Source organism: Gavia stellata, chromosome 6 (assembly GCF_030936135.1).
Source record: "Gavia stellata isolate bGavSte3 chromosome 6, bGavSte3.hap2, whole genome shotgun sequence".
Taxonomy (NCBI): domain Eukaryota; kingdom Metazoa; phylum Chordata; class Aves; order Gaviiformes; family Gaviidae; genus Gavia; species Gavia stellata.
Window position 1 is genome coordinate 41,542,391 of NC_082599.1, and position 19,255 is coordinate 41,561,645.

Below are 19,255 nucleotides of genomic sequence, written 5' to 3' on the forward strand. Positions count from 1 at the left end.
TTTTCTGACTGACTATTGTTATGTGAATGGATAGTTGAAATAGACCCTGGGCAAGATTCAGAAGTCTTTTTCCTATGAAAAGCCTACCCCTGTATTTCTTACATTTCTCTCCCTGACACAAGTCATGAAGTCAAGTCACTAACATCTTTTGGAGTGACACACTAAGTATGCACATGGAGAGAAAACAGCACAGACGCGCTGACTGGCTTATTGTACCCAGTTAGCTGCTGTCACAGCAAACGCAGCACAGAATCCCATTCGTAACCAGGACAGAGTCCACCTGAGGAGCACCTCAGTTTTTGCCTGCTTAGAACCTTTTTGACACCTTTTCTGTGTTTTAACACAAACATCTTCTAATTTTCAGCCAGTTTTCACTGGTGAGTTTGTAGACATTTATTCATGTGCTTATGCTTGAACACTTTCTTAACTTGAATAACTTTCTTCTCTTCCTGATGGCTATCACTGTTGCCATACCCAGTATGTGTAGGGAGCACTTGGCTCCCTCTCTCCCTTGGCCTTCCGCTCCTTATTTCAAGCATATAAACATTATTATATTATTTTCTCCTCTACTACTTTCCCTCAACTCTTTTCTAAAAAGACTTAATTGTTCTTGATCATGACTCATTGAATTTATCAAAATATAAAGTTTTTATTCTGTGGCGGAATAATATAGAATATACCTCAATATTTTTGCTTTTTCTTTTTTTTTTAAACAGCTGTCACCAATGGTAATACCTGTGGGTTGTGCTCTTCTTCAGGTATTTCCAACTGCTGAGTTCTTAGAGCTACTTGTTATTAGATTCTAAATACATGATTGTCCCTTTCTTTCCTATTGAGTTTCAGCTCCTTTCTATTATACCAGTTCTCAAGGTCACTCCATTCTTTCTCGAAAATGTCGTGTTCCTCTTTGTATTGATGATAGCTCCTAATGTGTGTTATCAAAGAATTTCAAGAGCACATGCTTTTTTCTGTGCGCAAAATTACCAATGAAACCAGATACAACCTAAAATTGCTCCTGAGGAACAGCCTTCTACCTTCCCTCCCCACCCTAATAATTTTCCTTACACTACAATCCATGCAGCCTTCACTTCAGTTAATTTCTTTCAAAATTGTTGTCTGAATCCTCATAGTAGCAATTTAGTCATTTTTATGGTTCACCATCTCAAATAATTAATCTAATCTGGAGCAATTAATCTGCCCTTACCTAATAAAGAAATTACCAAAAAATTTATAATTTTGTCTTATCTAACTTACCTTTGAGAAGACACGGCTGCTTTTCAGCCCATTACCTATTCCATGTGGTTGATAACTGACCTTTAAAAAGTCCTCAGGCAGGTATCAGGGGTTTTAAGTAACAAGGTATAATTGCCCCAGTCACTTCCCTCCACCCTTTTTAAATTAGAGGCATTCTGTTGACTATTTATCAGTCAAAACTACTATTACAAACTACCAGACCATGAAATTTTACTCTTGGACTTACAAAAACGTCATCTAAATTTACAGTGTTTCTGAAGTTTGAATGGATCACGGCCAGTTTTTGTGAAGCCTTCAGTACTCCTAGTACCTACTAATTTAAATGTGCATTGTATCACTAAATGAAGGGCTTATGCCAGCTATCTATAAGGCCTAGGAAGAATAACTTGGTCTCAGGTTTGAGGGCTTTTTCTGCAATGTTAGAGATTGTCCATAGCTGGAAATACATTGTTCAGCAATACCAACAAAACTTCTCCAGCTCCCAATTGTTGCAGTGCACTTGTCAGGGTTAAACTCGTTCTCACATTTGGGTTCAGAAGGAACTTCCTTACATTAAATTGCCTGAACCCTGTACTGTCTCTTGCCCTAATGTAATGCAGCTGTCAGACTCACCTGGATGTCCTCCTGGCAGTTCTTTGACACTACATCATGTAACGTGTGCTCTTCATCTCCAGTGCTTTCAATGGGCCCTGGTAGGTTTTGAGGCTTTTTTACTGAGGTTTAAGGTTTTTAGTGAGTTGGTAGCATAGAGTAGATGATTTGCACACTGCTCTGGATTAAATGGCTGTTGCATGGAATAGTGATCCATTGCATGCTGTCTTATGGAGCAGAGCTGAAGAGCTGCTAAAGTATTTACTGCAGCTGCAAATTCCTGACACTTAGCTGGAATGTAGATATCAATAAAACATGAAAAGCCAGCTTCTTTTTTTTCCTACTGCTTTTCATAGCTTTGTAAAGGAGGTGAAAATAGCTCTAGCTTTTCTTCCAAGGATTCACTTGCCATGCAAAATACCCCAGAGGAGAATAGAGAAGGGAGAAGGCTTAACTGTAGCACAGCCAACAAGATTGGTTTCAGTGGTCACCATTTAAAGCAGCTAATACTGTAATGAGGGGCTCACTGCAAAACTCCAGCCACATGCTTGGTTAGATTATACCACTGAAGAGAATAAAGGCGTACTATATTACATACCCGTAGTATACACCCATATGTCCATATACCATATTATACACCCTATAAGTGGGTGGTTTTTTTTTTTTTTCCTTATTAATGCTCCTTGCAGTGTCCCATCCTGTAGTAACAGGGAGTAACAAAACATGTGATTCAGGAGAGGGATGGGAGAGAAGTAAGAGCTGTGTATATACAGAGAGGCAATATGTGTGCAGACATTTGTCTGATTGATTACATGGAGGTTAGTGTGTGAAGCACTGGATAAAGAGTTACGGCTGTTTCTATCTCCTTTCTAAAACTATAAAAACAGTAGAAGAAAGAAGCAGACCTTTTCTCTTCGATTGACACCTACATTTCAGCAAGCTGGTAGGACTTAGGCAACTCCAGGAAGTAAAAAAAAGGTGACATAACTTGAGGCTCATTACATTTTTATTTTTTGTTTTCCGGTGCTTCTTCTGGGTACCAAAACTTACCTTCATGGTTTTATTCTGACGGAAAAAACAGATTCAGGCAGCAGTTTGACTGGCAATATTGTCATGGACAAGACTACTATGTCTGAAAGAAAGATTACACTTGGGGGGGGGGCATCATCCCCCAAACTGAAGCACTTGTAAAAAATCCTCAAATCAGGATTTTTTTCAAATTGACATCCTCTATGTTGTAAATATGACAGAATGACCACATTAGGAACCTGTGGGGGTGCTGCCTCTCATAACAGGCTGTTATAAAGGCATAGCTTTCCGCATATGCTATCACCTCCCACTTTGTTGTGCCCCAAAAGAACGTCTGCACTTGGCAGACTGTGTTTTGAGCAGACAATTTTCACCTGATACACGTGTCAATGAGAACTGTTCCCATGGCAAATGCCAGCCATCAGCCACAAGCAAAGAAAGGGCTGAAGTTGTTAACAAATGCTGCAGGCATTTGTGAGAAAATGGTTTATGGTTTTTATCCTTTTTTTCTATTGCCTTTGCACTCAGAAGTACATAGCTATTGTTAGCGAACATAAGAAATAACATTTACATTTAATTAAACCTTTCAAGAATCCCAAAAGATGAACATTTCAGGAAACTGTGAAAGACTAAAGAGCTGTCTGTGTCATAAAACTCTGACTAGATTAGGTAAAGAGCACTGTAGTATACATATGCTCTCTATTTGTAATAAATTACTATTACTATGGCACTGCTGGTTTAAATTTTTTATTCAATTTATTGGCTCTGATCAAATGATCCAACAGGGGACTTGATGAGTACCAACTTCCTCCGTGCCTATTTAAACTTATGCATTCTGTTTGTTCATATGAGAGATGAAACTATGAATAAAGAAACATAGAAGAAAAATCAAATAGTAATGAAAACAAATAAACAACATGGACACCTTTTCTGGAGACCCAGCTGTTTACAAGATGCAGTGATATCTTGGATGGTATGAACAGACAAGAATGCATGGATTTTCAAGGAAAATTCTTGTGTCCTGTAATTGAGTGTCCAATACCTATGCAATGAATATTAGTAACTACACTTGTTTCTAATTATGGGTGTCAAATATTCAATTTCTGTTGTGAACAGCACAAATGTCAGTGTGCTGACAATGTGACTAGTGTGAAGACCATTGCTACAAAGTCACTGAAGTACCTAAGCTAAAGAAAGTCATCTGGGTTCTTTCTCATCAACTTTCTCATCAAAATTATTTTTAAAGTCAAGATCTCATGACCTTCAAGGTCCCCATGTTTTATCCTGAATGTCCCAGCTTGTTAATGCCTCACAATTTCCCTATAAGACCATTGCACAAGGAAAAGGGATCGAATTAGTTTACCAGTTTCTTTACATTGACTCTTCTTACTTCACCACCCAAGCATCATCCCAGCATGAAGCTGATCACAGGAACTAGGCAGCCACTAATCATGTTTCAGGCTCAGCCAAGTTTCTTTATCAATATATCAATACTGAATCAGAGTTGAATGACACCTAATTGCAGTACACAGCATGACTGCAAAAGGCCTCAGGCACTCAGGGCAAAAAATTGCCTCTACTGAAGTCATAGATCTTTGCAACTGCTTTCAGGAGTCCTAGGGTTAAGAGCATTATGGTTTTCAGAGTATTCTTAATTTCGGTCTAGAGCACAGACTCTTTCAGGCCCTGACATTTCAGATTAGGCTATGTAATAACCAACCTCCAGATAGTTACATTTACTCCTAAATGGTCCTGAATTTTAATAAACCTGTAGGTGTGAGAGAGCATAAAGCTCTTGTCCTTGGCTAAACCCTTAACTGTGTGTTTGAGATTTAAACTAGTTTAAGATAGGATTTATCAGTATTATTACTTCTTTCAGTCACGCACTGAATCCTAGCACAGAAGCTTCTGTATGATTCACTGGCACTGAAGTAATGGCACTTAGAGATAAACAATGAGAACAGGAGAAGATGTGATGAAGAAAAAATCTGTAATATTTTACATTGCATAGGCTCACATTTTCACATGCATCTAGGTAAATAGGAAGCCCATGGTTATTTTCTTGTGAGCTTTAGGTGCTCAGAGCCCTGAGTTAATAAAAAGAACAGATTCCTTATAAAGTGGTTTAGGCTTCTGACATCACACATTTTCACAAAGATTTGTGCAGCCAAACAATTTGGGTACCTGTGCTTCATATTTAGCCACAGGAATGTTCTAGTCATGAAGAAACCTTTTCAGGTCTTGCTCCTCAGTGTTGGTCTTATGCTCATAAAATGACATTTATTTTTGCAAAAAATGAGAGATACTAAGATAGAAATTCCCCAAGATGCTTTGAAGAGACTCTAAAAACTATGTGTTTACTGGGAGCAGAAGGCAGAAGCAGGGGCTCCTAAGAAGCATGATTTCAGCTTTCAGGGAATATCAGGCCAATACTCTACCATATCTTTGGGGATTAGAATAGAAGTGACTAAGGGCAGGTCCATTCAGTTACGGTATTCCTAATATAACTGGAAGATAATGAGTGTGAGACATTAAATTTACCCATAGCATCCTTGCATTGATTCAGCATCTAAAAAGCCTTTTCATCTTTTAAAATACAGAGCCAATCGTAATATTCCAGTACTAAAATGATAGATGTAATTATTCTAGTTACATTAACTTTATTTAGCAATTCTTAATTTTATATAACTTTAATTTATCTTAAAATAAAGAGGTATACTTTTCAAATACAATATTCCTTGACATGGCCAGTTCTTTTTTTTTTTTTCATTTTAGATCATCATATTTATACCATTTGCTAACTGACCTCTCACATCAGCTTTTACAGCAGCTTTCAAGAAGGTAACTGATTTCATGGTTCAGAGAAATGATGATCCTTCAGAACAAAGGTCTGAAGCCAGAGATAGTTGGAAAAATGCAGATAGCATAAAAATATAAATATATCTATCCCTCCCACAAAAACACCATCTCTTTGGGTCAGAACAGAATAGTCATTCTTTAACACTTTGTATAGAATTTAAGAAAACATCCCTGAACCTATTTGTTTTTCCGAGTTCATACCCAGCCATTTCCCTGCAGGCTGGTTTCACACTGTTATTCCAGTGAGTGACTGTGTCTTCGATGAAATGATCTTTTTCCTTGTGCTTTAGGCTTTCTCTTGGCCCTGGAGTGTTACTGTAATATGAAATATGATGACACATTTTTCTTTTATAGTGCTCTCCGTATTGGATCTATTGACAAGTAGGTGTAAAGTGTCTTCTGTTTGCTAGCTCCTTTGTCAGCTGCTGTGGACGTACCCTTGACTGGAAGCTCCCCTTGCCCAATCAGATTGCTGTGCCAGTATTTTCCTTGACATATATATAATAAAACTGTTGCGCTGGCATCCCGGGTACGTTGACTTGTTACTCACCAAGATGGGGGTGGAACAGCAAGGCAGAGAAAATCCACTATACATTCTAACATTTAGGCTTTATCCTTTATTAGGTAGTGAGTAAGAGACATAAAAAGAATTGAGTTTGTTGTTTACAGCTGAAATTTAAAAGAGACTTGTGTGAACAAAAACTTGTTCCATAGAGCACTGTGACAAAAGAGGTCCAAGAAACCTGAAGGTGTCATTGCAAATTAGCTGATGTAAGTAGTTGGAATGACACTCTCTTTATTTCTAGCAAAACTTGTATTAACTCTGCCCTTAGTACTGTGCCTCCATACATGCCACAGGCCACATTTTGGCAAGGATCAGCCTGTTGATTTTGATGGCATCACAACAACATGGCAGGATGTACAGCAGGTGTCCATGCACCAAAAGGCCGTGCATAAGAGCCTACAGGATATTTGTGGATCTCCCCTTTTCCCATTGGCGTGTTTTTTCATGGGGAAAAGATTGCCTGCCCAGACCTTCTCCCTTCCCAAAACATTAGTCCTCCTCTGCTCGTTTAGCAAGCTCTTATTTAGACAGACTATTACAAAAGGCTCTGGAGATGAATGGTGGTTCATGGAGCACAGCTTGAAAACCAGTGCCCAATTCAAAGAGGAATCTGAACACAGCTGGCAATGACACTACAACTTCTGCAAAAAGATGGAAGGTTGAAAGCAGGCTTAAAAGACCACGGCCAAGGTTTTGCAAAGAGGAGTTGAACCTTACTACACTATATTTATGTACCTAAATAAAAGGAAACATTTTCTAAATTGAGTGTTAGGTGCAGGTTTTGAAGGCTGGCCTGTTTACTGCCTCTTTACTGGGAGCTGTAGAGTAGGAAGCCCTTTTAAATGTCAGCCCCTAGTTATTTAGGTGCCTAAACTTGGCTTCAGGAACTTACTCATACTCTTGTTGTTTTGGAATTGGGCCAAAGCAATCCAGCTAGTAACCAGCCCTGAAATCACCATCACATCTTTTTCATGGCTACATAGGAGTGAATTAAATATAACCAAAAGCCCATTTTATTTCAAGGCACAAACATTTGCAAATAAACTGGATGAAATACAAATACATAATATAGAACTTATTTTAATATTTCTAGATAAATAAATGCATCTCTTTGGAATTCTTTGGACACAGACATCCATGGAACCTCTTCTTTCTCTCTTTTTATATTTTTTTTATAAAATCTAAATGCAGAGAGGTTTAAAAAATGGCAAATACCAATGTATATGGAAGGCTCACTGATGAACTGCAAGTCAAAAGTGCTGTATATTCCCATCCTCTTTATCTCCCAACTGTCCATATTAACCACAGGCAGTATTATATAACAACCACATGGTCAATATTTTGCATTACTACCTTTTAATAAAATCTTTCAAATAATTTCCCCATCTAAACTTAAATTATATTTTTAAATTTTATTCCTCCTAAATGTATGGTAGGCATTTCACGTAGCTACACATCAGAGTGGTTGCATGTGACTCAGCAGCGCACTCCATAATATTAATAGATACTTTTCAGCTCCCTATGGGAAAAAGCAGGCAGCAAGAATCAGATTTGAGAAGTCTATTTTTTTCTCTGCTGTTTGTTACTTACCACTTAATGACCCACATGTGAAACTCAATGGTTATATAATTATTTTATATAGTAGACTTTCTGTTTATAAGTTATTTTTCTTACTCTAACATATATACAATATATCTATATATACCCCTGATAAGTCTTACTTTAAAGGGACACAGTCAACCCCTTTAAGCCTCACAGTAAATATATAAGGCTTTAAGCTGTCCATACATAAAGGTCAGCTACAGAATTCAAGGGTCCCTTCAGATCCTAAAGGTTGTATTTGTTCCAAACCCACGATGTGCAGTTATCTCGTAATATGTATCTCATGTGTTGCTGTCTACACTTTATAGGTATATTAAGACATTTTATATCACATCAGTAGGAAATAAAACAGGAGAATAAATTTGTTTCTAAGAATAAGCCTATTGCAAAAAATGTTACCTGTATCTACAGACTCTCCCACTGGTGTGATATAAAAAAATATGTGCCATTCTTGGGATGAAATTCTGGCTACATTGCAGTCAGCAGGAACCTTATACTGACTTAAATGAGGCCAGGATTTCTCTACTGCTTTTCATTTGCTATTTACGACTATGCGTAATCCATTTGTGTCTTCCCTCCGCTCAACACTAAAGTGTCAGGCCTGTTTCATGACAAGAGTGTATTTTTTGCTGTCCACTGGCATGCCTTAAACATTGATCTATCCTGTGTGTATTACGCCTTTTGAATATACACACACTGTACACATACGTTCTCAGTTAAATAAAAGTTTGACCTATTCTGTGTACAGCATCCGGATTTTTTTTTCCCCACTAAATCTTCTTTACCATTCACTTTGCCCTAACCATGGATTGTCTTCATGCCCATTCTTCTACGGGTGAGGAAAACAATTTTTGCTCACCAGGAACAGCTCCACATTATTGTCACCATTTTTGACTACTTACCAAAGTGACACAATTTGTTAATTTTATCTTTTGCAACTCAGTTAGAAACCTAGTGGCATAGATAGAGACACAATACTACTGTTTTACAAGACATCTATTGTATCTACTTTTGTTCAGATAAATACCCAGTAACTGCTGATTTGGCAGGAGGATTGGTAAGGGTACTACTATTCACAGTGTTTCTTTTTTTTTCCTTCTTCTTTAATCTACAGAATAAAGTATTTTATGTACATTGGAACCAGTTAATGCCCTTTAGACAAATTTGTAAGTTGTTTCATAAAGCAGGAAAGACATTGAAGGGAAATATGTGCCAAAAAGCACAGTCAAAAGGCTTCATAAGTTTTATATGTCACTACAAGTCAATGCTGGAGATCAGTTCTAAAACGATCAATACTCAAGAGGAATGTTCTCATCTGGAGAAAATACTGCCCATTCCCCCTTTTAGAATTTGTTCAGTTCTCTATCAAAAGTCCTGGCTCTTCATATATACTTTAAACTATAAATAAACACTGCATAGTTCAATGTTCTTGATTTTCTTTTTTTGTTTGTTTGTTTTGATTTGAAAAATTATTGCAGTACAATTAATTCCTGTTTGGAGTTCAGTAAGGAGCAAACAGCACGGGAGTATGGGTGGTCCGTATAGGCCCTGGAGCTGGTCTTAGGAGTGCTGGAGGAAGTGCTGAAGTCTGGAAAAGGGTGGCTGCTGGGGCTGTTCGAAGACTGAAGGGGGAATTCACAGCCACAGCGGCAGCTGCTGCTGCAGCTGCTAGCGGATTTGGTAAGATTCGTGGAGCCATCGGCTTTGAAGGTTCCTTTGAAAATACTAATTTTACCTGTGGGGAAGAGAGAAAATAAACAAACAGAGAGATGTAATTTGTTCATATTAGCTACACGATAGGGAATTTGACTTAAGATTGTAAGTGCAAAGTCAAGTAAGAGAGGCCTTGTAGTGGCTACTGACTCTACGAGCTGCAGGCTTGTGACAGGAGATACAATCTCTCACACTGGACAAGGGTGAGCAGAATTTGGTTGGGGACAAAGAGTTTCAATGATCATGACTTATCACGGAGACTTGTAATTTAATATGAGATTAGAAATCAAAGCCCCCCCTAAAAAGGGGCTGGGCAATCTGCACCAAAGTAAAGCTGCATGTACCCTGCAAGAATTAAATACAGACGAATTAGCCATTGATTAAAATAGCTCCATCTGGACAGCTTTATGATAGACACCAGAGCAGAATAAAAACATATCCTGTTCCCTGGTCTGGCTAAGAAGGTATTTCTGATTTTATCATTAGGATGCAAGTTCTGCTTAAAATTAAGATCTCCACCTAGCTCCTCTTTATTAGCTCCTCTCTCTAATAACAAGCAAATAAACAAAGCTTATCTTGCACCAGTTATGAAAATCACCTAATGTTTCATATGTTCAAATAGGTGATGAATTCTATGGTGCTGCCCTATGTCAGCTTGCTGTGTCTTCAAATGTTTTTCACTAAAATACTGGTCATTCTTACAAGGACTGTGAAAAAAGTGGCAGGTATTCCAAAATGTTGTCATGAAAACTCTTGCCTATATCATTTAGTATGGTGCCAAACCATGGTGTTTTTGTTACTGTCACTGAGGCTTCTGCTTTAAAAACATTTAAATCATGAGTCTTGTGCACTACCAAATAGAATTTGAAAAACTCATTTAGAATTTCCAAAAAGAAAAAAAATAAACTCAAGCTTTTCCCAGACTGATTGAAAATACTAACAGAGGTCCATTATTATTTAAGTGAATGCACATTTGGTATGCATACAAATGAACATCAGAGTACTCTGTATAGATTTCTTCAGATTTCAATGGGATTTCAAGTTTCTAATGAGAAGCCAGGAGCCTGAATACCTTTGTTGTTCTGCTTTTATAATTCTGAGATAAGAATAGAAACCTCATCCACTGCCAAAGAAAAGTTCCCGTTGGCTTTGACGGCCTGTGTCATGGCATGACCTGGGGCCCTTTGCAAAGAATATAAACCCGAATATGCAGTACTGAATATATGGAATATGAATATATGTACCATGCTGTGGTACATCTTGGTGTAAGTGTGGACACTTCTCACTCACAAGGAAACACAATTTCTCAACCTTGAATTGAAAGGGGCTTTCAAATAATTAACTTGCACTATATCAGTCTGATACTTTCCACTCAACAGTACCTTGATGAGTAAATAGTCAGAAAGCAAGGACAGGAGTAGTCTGGCATGAACCACCAGTGAGTTTCATCATTACACTATCACCATATTCCAAAAAATCTGTTGGTTCTTTACCAGCCAGATGGATACAGGATTTTGACTTTTCCTAATACCCCTTGGCAACTCTACTGGCCTCAAGGTCCTTTAAAGTTCTGGGAGAGATACTCAGAGGGGACCAGATTCTGTAATTCTCTTAACAGAGGACACGATTCTGTAATCCTCTTAACGCAAAATTCCTCATGGTGCCTATGAAAGCAACGATCTGATCTTTTCCTTGATGAGTGTTACACCCACTAATCCAAGCTGTCTTCTTCCCTTGCTGAGCATTTGACTTTTTCCTCCTTCCTTACATTTTTAGTAAATACGTTTTTTTCAGCCTTGTTTAGAACAGACAAGAAAAAAAAGCTCTCAAAAAAAAAAAAAAAAAAAAATCCTGAGTACAAAGTACCAAAAAACCCCAGCCCAAAACAACAGGGCTGCGATTGTGCTCTAGAATTCCCAATGAAGGATGTTTTTCATAAGAGCTATTTCACTGCAGAAAGTTTGGACTATCAAACATCTGATAACCTCTTTCCTCCAGTGTAGTATTTTATACATGCTGGACATTTGTGGTTTGAAAAAATATCAAGTAAGTCCCAACAATACAAGATTTCTTAAACTCTGAAATACTACTGTGGGAATTCATAAAGCTTCTTTCTCTGAACTAGACTAGACAAAGAAGTACAAATGACATTGAAAACATGGCATTGGAAAGTTTTTGGTCTAGAAAAGCTATGAAAACGTAGTATGTCCTTCTTCTAACTTCTGCAGGAAAAAAATTTGGTGATGCTTATACATTTTTTGTCACGAAGAACAAAGATCTTATGTGACTGTTTATATTAAAAGGCTAGGACTATCTTCCTTGGAGGAATCAGGAACTTTTAATGACGTTAGATAGCTTTTCAGTTAATTTATCAACATGGTTCTGATTTCAAGATAGCTGCAAAACCAGTAATATTTAGCATATACAGTACCTTGCCCCTTCATTTCAAACCTCTCTACAAGTACTAATTAACACACAGGTCAACATTAAGCGTAAAGTAGCCATTATTCATTTCATTTCCAATGAAGTAAACTAAGGGGCAGTAAATGACTTGAAAAATTAACAGGGAGTAAAGAAAAAGTCTAGAGCTCATCAAAAACATTTAGATTCAAAGTAAGATTAGCGCATCTTTGGCTTGTTGCTATGCTATTCTGCATTTCAAGTGACAGCAATTTTGGTGTTTTTTCTGTTCCAAAACAAAAAGACTAAATGGAGAACTGCTCTCATCCTTTCTCAGTGCAGTCATCCTTTCTCCAGTCTACTATGCATATCTGTTCATTTATTGCTAACTCATTCACTCCTTCTTAAATCCCCTTTGCCTCTTTGCTCACCTCTGGCCTGACTTGTGTACTGTGAGCAACTGGGAGTGAGGGAGCAGGAAAAGGACACGTTGCCTTTATTTGTCTATGCAGCAACTAAATGGCCTTGAATCTTGGCTGGAGTTCTCAGAAATCATCATTACATAAACTGGCAAATAGAGAACTGTGCACAACAGCAACAGTAATGTTATAGTTATTTTCACCCCCCTGGGAAACAATGAATTTCCTAAAGGAATAATAATCCTGTCAGAAAAGCTTTAGTCATTCCATACCCTACTTACCTAATTACATATTTTCTATTCCTTTCAGTCTAGCTTAGACGTATTGAAGACCTTGGTCTTCCTGGTGGATTACTGAAAAACCCTATGGGGCTATTTGCCTACTAGTGGATCTACCAGAATCACAGAATCACTAAGGTTGGAAAAGACCTGCAAGATCATCAAGTCCAACCATCAACCAACACCACCATGCCCATTAAACCATGTCCCGCAATGCCACGTCCACACGATCCTTCAACACCTCCAGTGAGGGTGACTCCACCACTTCCCTGGGCAGCTTATTCCAGTGTTTCACCACTCTCTCAGTAAAGAAATTTTTCCTAATACCCAGCCTCAACCTCCCCTGGTGCAACTTGAGGCCATTTCCTCTTGTCCTGTCGCTAGTCACTTGGGAGAAGAGGCCAACACCCACCTCTCTGCAACCCCCCCTCAGGTAGTTGTAGAGAGCGATGAGGTCTCCCCTGAGCCTCCTCTTCTCCAGACTGAATAACCCCAGTTCCCTCAGCGGCTCCTCATAAGACTTGTGCTCCAGACCCCTCACCAGCTTCTCTGGACACACTCCAGCACCTCAATGTCCTTCTTGCAGTGAGGGGCCCAAAACTGAACACAGGATTCAAGGTGCGGCCTCACCAGTGCTGAGTACAGGGGCACAATCACCTCCCTACTCCTGCTGGCCACACTGTTTCTGATACAGGCCAGGATGCCGTTGGCCTTCTTGGCCACCTGGGCACACTGCTGGCTCATATCCAGCCGTCTGTCAATCAACACCCTCAGGTTCTTTTCTGTGGGGGAGCTTTCCAGCCACTTGTCCCCAAGCCTGTGGCGTTGCATGGGGTTGTTGTGACCAAAGTGCAGGACCCGGCACTTGGCCTTGTGCACTGCATGAATGGTGAACTGCATTATGCTACAACATCTAGGAAAGCTCCTACCCAACTGAATTGTGCATGAATATACCTATCATGAGGGCTGCCCCAACAAGGACACACTTTCTGTTGTCAAGAAAAGAGCTTTAACTCAACTCAAAGAGAACTGCATTTTCACAGAAAAAAAGCTCCATATTCTGCCTGCATTAGAGAAGATGGTCAAGGAATAAGGGCCTAATCTCTATGAGGTCAATGAATCAACATCCTCCCCCCGCCAAAACCATCTACAAACTCTTACAAAACACCATTACACATAAAACCATCGTGCAGTTTATCTGATGGAGATACATTTCAGATGTTTCACTATCCCACCCACTATATAAGCCGTTTCTTAACTAACGACAGGATCCTAGCAGGGTTCTTTATTAAAAAGTAAATGTTTTTCTCAGCTTTTGAAGCTAGTAAGAACTGTGTTTCAGATAGTTGAAAATGTGACCAGAACCATCCTGAAACTACGGGGAATGAAATGAGAGATGGATTTTTTTAATTGTTTCAATTGTTATCTGAATAATTTTTGAAATAAGGATAAAATAAAGGTTTTATGTTTTATAGAGTTTTATTCAGTCACTTCATCACTATTGTCCTTGGTGAAAACCGGAAAAGTCCTGTTTGACATCTGGATGATTCTTTCATTTGTTGCTCTCTAATGACCTTTGAAACAAGCTTCTTTTCTGAGGTTATTCAGAGTAGCTACAAAAACGAGGACCCACAGGTTGTAGTCCCCACCCATCAAAGTGTATAAAAAGTCCCTTGTGGGCTTCCATGGGCTCATTCAGACACTTGTATACTCCCATTGCTTACACTGTTCCTCTCATTTCAAACCTTTTTCCACTTACATTTTCTAAAAACCCTACTCAGCAGTGTTAAAATAGAAGTAAAATAAAAGGGTGATTGGCTTACCCCTAGAGGATGTGTTCCCTTTTGGAGTTTGTTGTAAGGGCTGTATTTAGGTTTAGGCGGCTTCCCAGCAGCTCTGTCTTTGTGCCTTCTACTGCTTATGTGCTGTTAAAATAAATTTGGGGGAAAAAAAAGAAAAGAAAAAGAAGAGTTATATTTCCTTAACAGATCATTTCACGTTCTGCTTTACACAAGGGTTGTCCGATACTGAAGGCTATTGCTCTCCACAACAGCATTACTTTGACTAATTCAATAACGAATGGGAATAGGGTCTGTTCCAATTTGAACGATCCTTTGTGCATCACATATTGGGACCGTAGTTTTCTACAGTGCTCAGTTTAACTCTGCTTCCACTGTAGTCAATGATTTTCTCACCTTTTTTCAACAGGACCTGAATGAGGTCAAAGACAGAAGCCTTTGAAAAATCCCTCCCTATCTCTATAAAGCACCCATCAAATTCAATCCACTGCTGATAGAAAGTTTTGGAAGAATATTAGATAGCAGAGTGTCCCCTATCCCTGGGCAGGTGAGGGGGAAGTCACAAAATTGTTTAAATCCCTACAAAGCCTAGACACCCTTTTAAGATTTCAGCTGAAAGATGGTTACATATCAAACTAACTGACAGTGAAAAAAAGCCACAAAATCCATTATCTTCTTTGTAATATCTATGAGGTTTTACAAGAATCCTTCTACACAGACTTTATTGCAGTATTAGATGTAAGGGACCTTTTTCAAAACTATATTTTTACTTTGATTTTTCATTCTCATGAGAGTTCTCGCAAAAAAAGACAAAGAACTGGACAATTTTTTTCCTGAAAGCAGAAGACAAGTATTGCTATTGTCCATCACAGAATTTATCTTCATTCTTGTAAAGTTCCTTAACAAGTATTTAATTCCAAAAGGCATATGGAATTAAACTAAGTGTTTTTCAGAACAAAGGCTTTGTTCATCTGAAGAATGACTGAACATAACTTACTGTAATTGCAATTTAGAGGTCATGCTTCTCAATTACAGAGTAACACTGATAAAAAAATACTACAAACCCTCTCCATCCTGCATTTCTAAGCAGGTTATTCAGTGTTTTGTGAAAATACTGGCTGCACCCACCTCCACATCTTTGTCAATGCAAATATCATGCAGAACACTAAATGGCAGGGTTTATTAGTTCATGACAATAACAGTAGTCTAAAGACAGTTGTAACATGTTGCAGCTTACAGCTTCTGTAACTGTTTAAGACACACATATAATCAAGAGCTTTTGAGAAAATATATTCTGTGCAAGGGAAAATCATATCCAAAACAAAACATACAGCGTGAAAGACAAGTACAAAGGGCAAAATCTGTATGTTCCATTTGGATGTGAACTGTTAGACTGACACATGCTGATTGTGTTGGTACTTCACCACCATGAAAAGAAAGAACAGCACACTCTGCAAGCTAGCTGAGTACCTGTTTCAGTTGTGTCTCAGAGTTTACGTGCACATCACATATTTCACAGTGAAATGTTTTGTTCTGAAGGCCTGTGTTTCCTTTATTCACAGGTCCTTTGCCTTTTACGCCTGCCCGGGGAAAGGCTTTTATGGTTCCACTTCCATTCCGAGCTTCCAGCATAGTTTTGTGCTTAGTCCCTGGAGACATTAGAAATGGAAACAGAAACAACTTTGGCAATTTGGTTGCATTCATTGTTTTATTTTCTTTTTAAAATAAAATCATATGAACCTCAGCTTCATGCCATGTGCTATCCTTGGAATATGCCTGTGTTTGTCTGTATCAGATTCATACCAATGTAATAGTATTTCACATCTGATTTTTAATTATTAAATTACATATCTGTAGGTAATGCACTAGAACAAAGCAGTCACACCAGTAAGTAGTGGCACAATCAGGTATCCTGATGTGAAGTTAAATGGGTGTGACTTTTCTCATTAACTCCTGCTGCTAATAAGACCTGAATTGTAGTTGCAAAGGAAGAGTAATTTAGCTATTAAAGATGTAGTTGGTTTTGATTTGTAGTCCTCCTGAATGGATTGATGAACAGTACATATTAGGTAGCTTACACTTAAGTCTGTAATTAACTAATTAGTCTCCAAATCAAAAAGGGGCATAGGTTCCTGGCAGCAACCTGTGGATCCTTAATGGCCTGGACAGAACCAATATGTGTGAGAAATAGACATGTGAGAAAAAATGCACTCGCGTTTTTTGTTAAAATAAAGATTGGATAGTAAACAATAGTGTCCTGTTGCTGTACCTTTATTCAGACCAACAATTTCTTACACTGTTGACTTCCACACAGGTAGTCTGTGATGATAATGGACTACTACCATGTACAGAACTAGTGTTTCACTGATAATCGCTATATGCATCCACATGCACACTTTTACAAGCATGCATGTGTGTGAGCACACACACAGTTTATCAGCATGGACAGCAAAAACTTGGAGGGTTGTGTTTAAATATTCAGAATAATGTTTTGGCTCTCACCTTGATCAGAAAAATGTTTATAGTCTAACCCTCATATGAAGTTAAATAGGTTAAATGGGTACAACTTTATGAAGTTGAATTTTCACCATTTGAAGATCTGGCATACAGCAAACAGCATTCAAAACTGATTAGGCTTTGTTTCTCATGAATGCCAACAGATTATAATTTCCTTCTTAATTTAAGTGGATTCTATAGACATGCCAAAGCTATTTCTTTTTTTATTACATCATAAAACCATTGATCATTTTGCTGCAGGTGTATCATCACTGTCTCTATGTTTCAAACCTAAGGTTCTCTGTCTGTCTCTTAACTCTGTTTACCCTGCTGGCGGGTAACCCCTGACATCCAAAGTCAGGAGTTTTTCTGTAGAACTGTTATACAGTTCTGTAGAACTGGTGTTCATTGCCACCGTATTAAATCCCAAGATCTTTTAACCCTGCTCACCACAAAGCCAATCAATAAGATGCTTAAAATAGTGACTGTGAATGATGGCTCTCTACTACTGGAACCTATTGATGCTACTAGCTCTGATAACAAGAAAAGGTTTAAAAATTAAGAAAGATGGAGGTAAGCAATTACCCATTCAACTCTCATGCAGCAGTTGCTATCAGTTGATGAAAATAAAGGGAAAATATACATAATTTTAACAAGTTATTAACAGACAATATGGAGCTAAGAATTCTAACTCTCATCATTGAACTCTGTCTGAGGGACGCTCCCTCTTTCAGCCTTAATTTGTTAGATTTAAAACAAAACTAACAGCATTCACACTCAGTTTGCTAGCTGGCACAAACAAAACTATGCAAACTCTGAACACCAAAGGTAACGAAGCATGAGCTGTCATTTAGCTCCATAAGTTTTGGAAGCTGCAAAAGCTAAAATGTAAGAAAATGGGTAACTTGCATGCAATAAAATTCCTTTCTTCCCCGTCTATGAAAGCCTCTTTGCCTGTCATTTTTATTCTTTAATAGTTAATGAATTCCATGTAATTGCCAGTTTTCTGCCACCTCTTCGTCCCCTGCTGCAGGAGATCTAATCTATTCAGGGGAAGATAATTGCAGAGCTCTTGAGACAGAAGGAAAAAAAGGAAGAAAGCAAGCACTGCTCCATCTCACCACTGTTGTGCGCCTCCAGCTGCGAGGCAGAGTTGACAGCGACTTTGCATAGTGAACAGTACAGCAGTCTTTTTGCTTTTTCTTCCTCAGTCTCAACGGAAGGGCATGTGGTGCTGCTAGTGGCTGTCGGGATTTTCTCCACTTTAGAGGTGATCTCAGTTGTCATAACACTGCTCTTCCGGATTTCCACAGTTGTCGTCGTTGATATTGCTGGTGTCCCTGTGGTAACGTCTATAGGCAAAGAGAGGAAATGGAAGGAAACAAAAAAAAATGGTTGTGACCTTTGGTATTTGCTTGTTTGCATCCTAATGCTGTAACCACACAAGAGAGCCAGATTGTGCTGGAGATGGTTTGACTAATGTTAATGAACTAAATCTGACCTTATTCTTCATATTTCGTGTAGTTACAAAATACAGTACTCCCATATATCGAAATGCCATGTATTCTGCCTCCTGCATTCTGCTAACACCCAGTAAATACAAAATTCATAAACTGAACAGACAGGTCATTAAGACTGTACTGTACAACTGCAAGATAATCCATTAAAAGAGGTCATGTAAATTACCAGTACAATAGGCAGTTAAAATTTATACGCAGCACTTCAGATGCATAAACTGCCACAGCACCGCACAATACTTATGCTGATAGACTAGCCAAGCTAAAGTTTTGACATTCTGCACTAATAAAACTGAAATTGAATTAATTGTCTGTTCTTGATATCTGACAAAGTAAAATGATAAATTAATACTTCACTTGATATTAGCCAAAACTAATATTAAATGAATGTAATTACTAATACACAGTATACATTTATCCATACATTATTATTCATTATTATGTAATAACAGTACATACTAATAACAATGATTAAATATACAATGTTCTATATCTGAGACCTACACAAACACTAATAAGATTTCCATTCTGCGTATCAGTGGTACATTTGGAAAAAGTGTAAGCATGTTATATACCTAAATCTATTTGGAAACCTAGTGCTTGTATCTAAGAACTTGTGCTTTTTCTGTACTTTTCAAATCCAAGAGAGAGAAAATACACAATGATATTGTGGTTTGAATAATATACACACGACATTTGGATATGACAGTATCATTTGGTAATTAAGTACTCA

General features: G+C 38.2%; 1 protein-coding gene across 1 annotated transcript in view; it reads right to left on the bottom strand.

The window, feature by feature from the left end:
* Positions 1–9,401: 9,401 nt before the first annotated feature.
* ZNF385D (zinc finger protein 385D) overlaps positions 9,402–19,255 on the bottom strand; it is a 420,720-nt gene continuing 410,866 nt past the window's right edge. The window contains exons 6-9 of the mRNA XM_059818926.1: positions 18,127–18,357; positions 15,980–16,158; positions 14,534–14,635; positions 9,402–9,635 (exon numbers count right to left, since the gene is read on the bottom strand). Of these exons, the coding sequence (XP_059674909.1) occupies positions 9,402–9,635; positions 14,534–14,635; positions 15,980–16,158; positions 18,127–18,357 (746 nt within the window). The remainder of the gene's footprint in view (positions 9,636–14,533; positions 14,636–15,979; positions 16,159–18,126; positions 18,358–19,255) is intronic.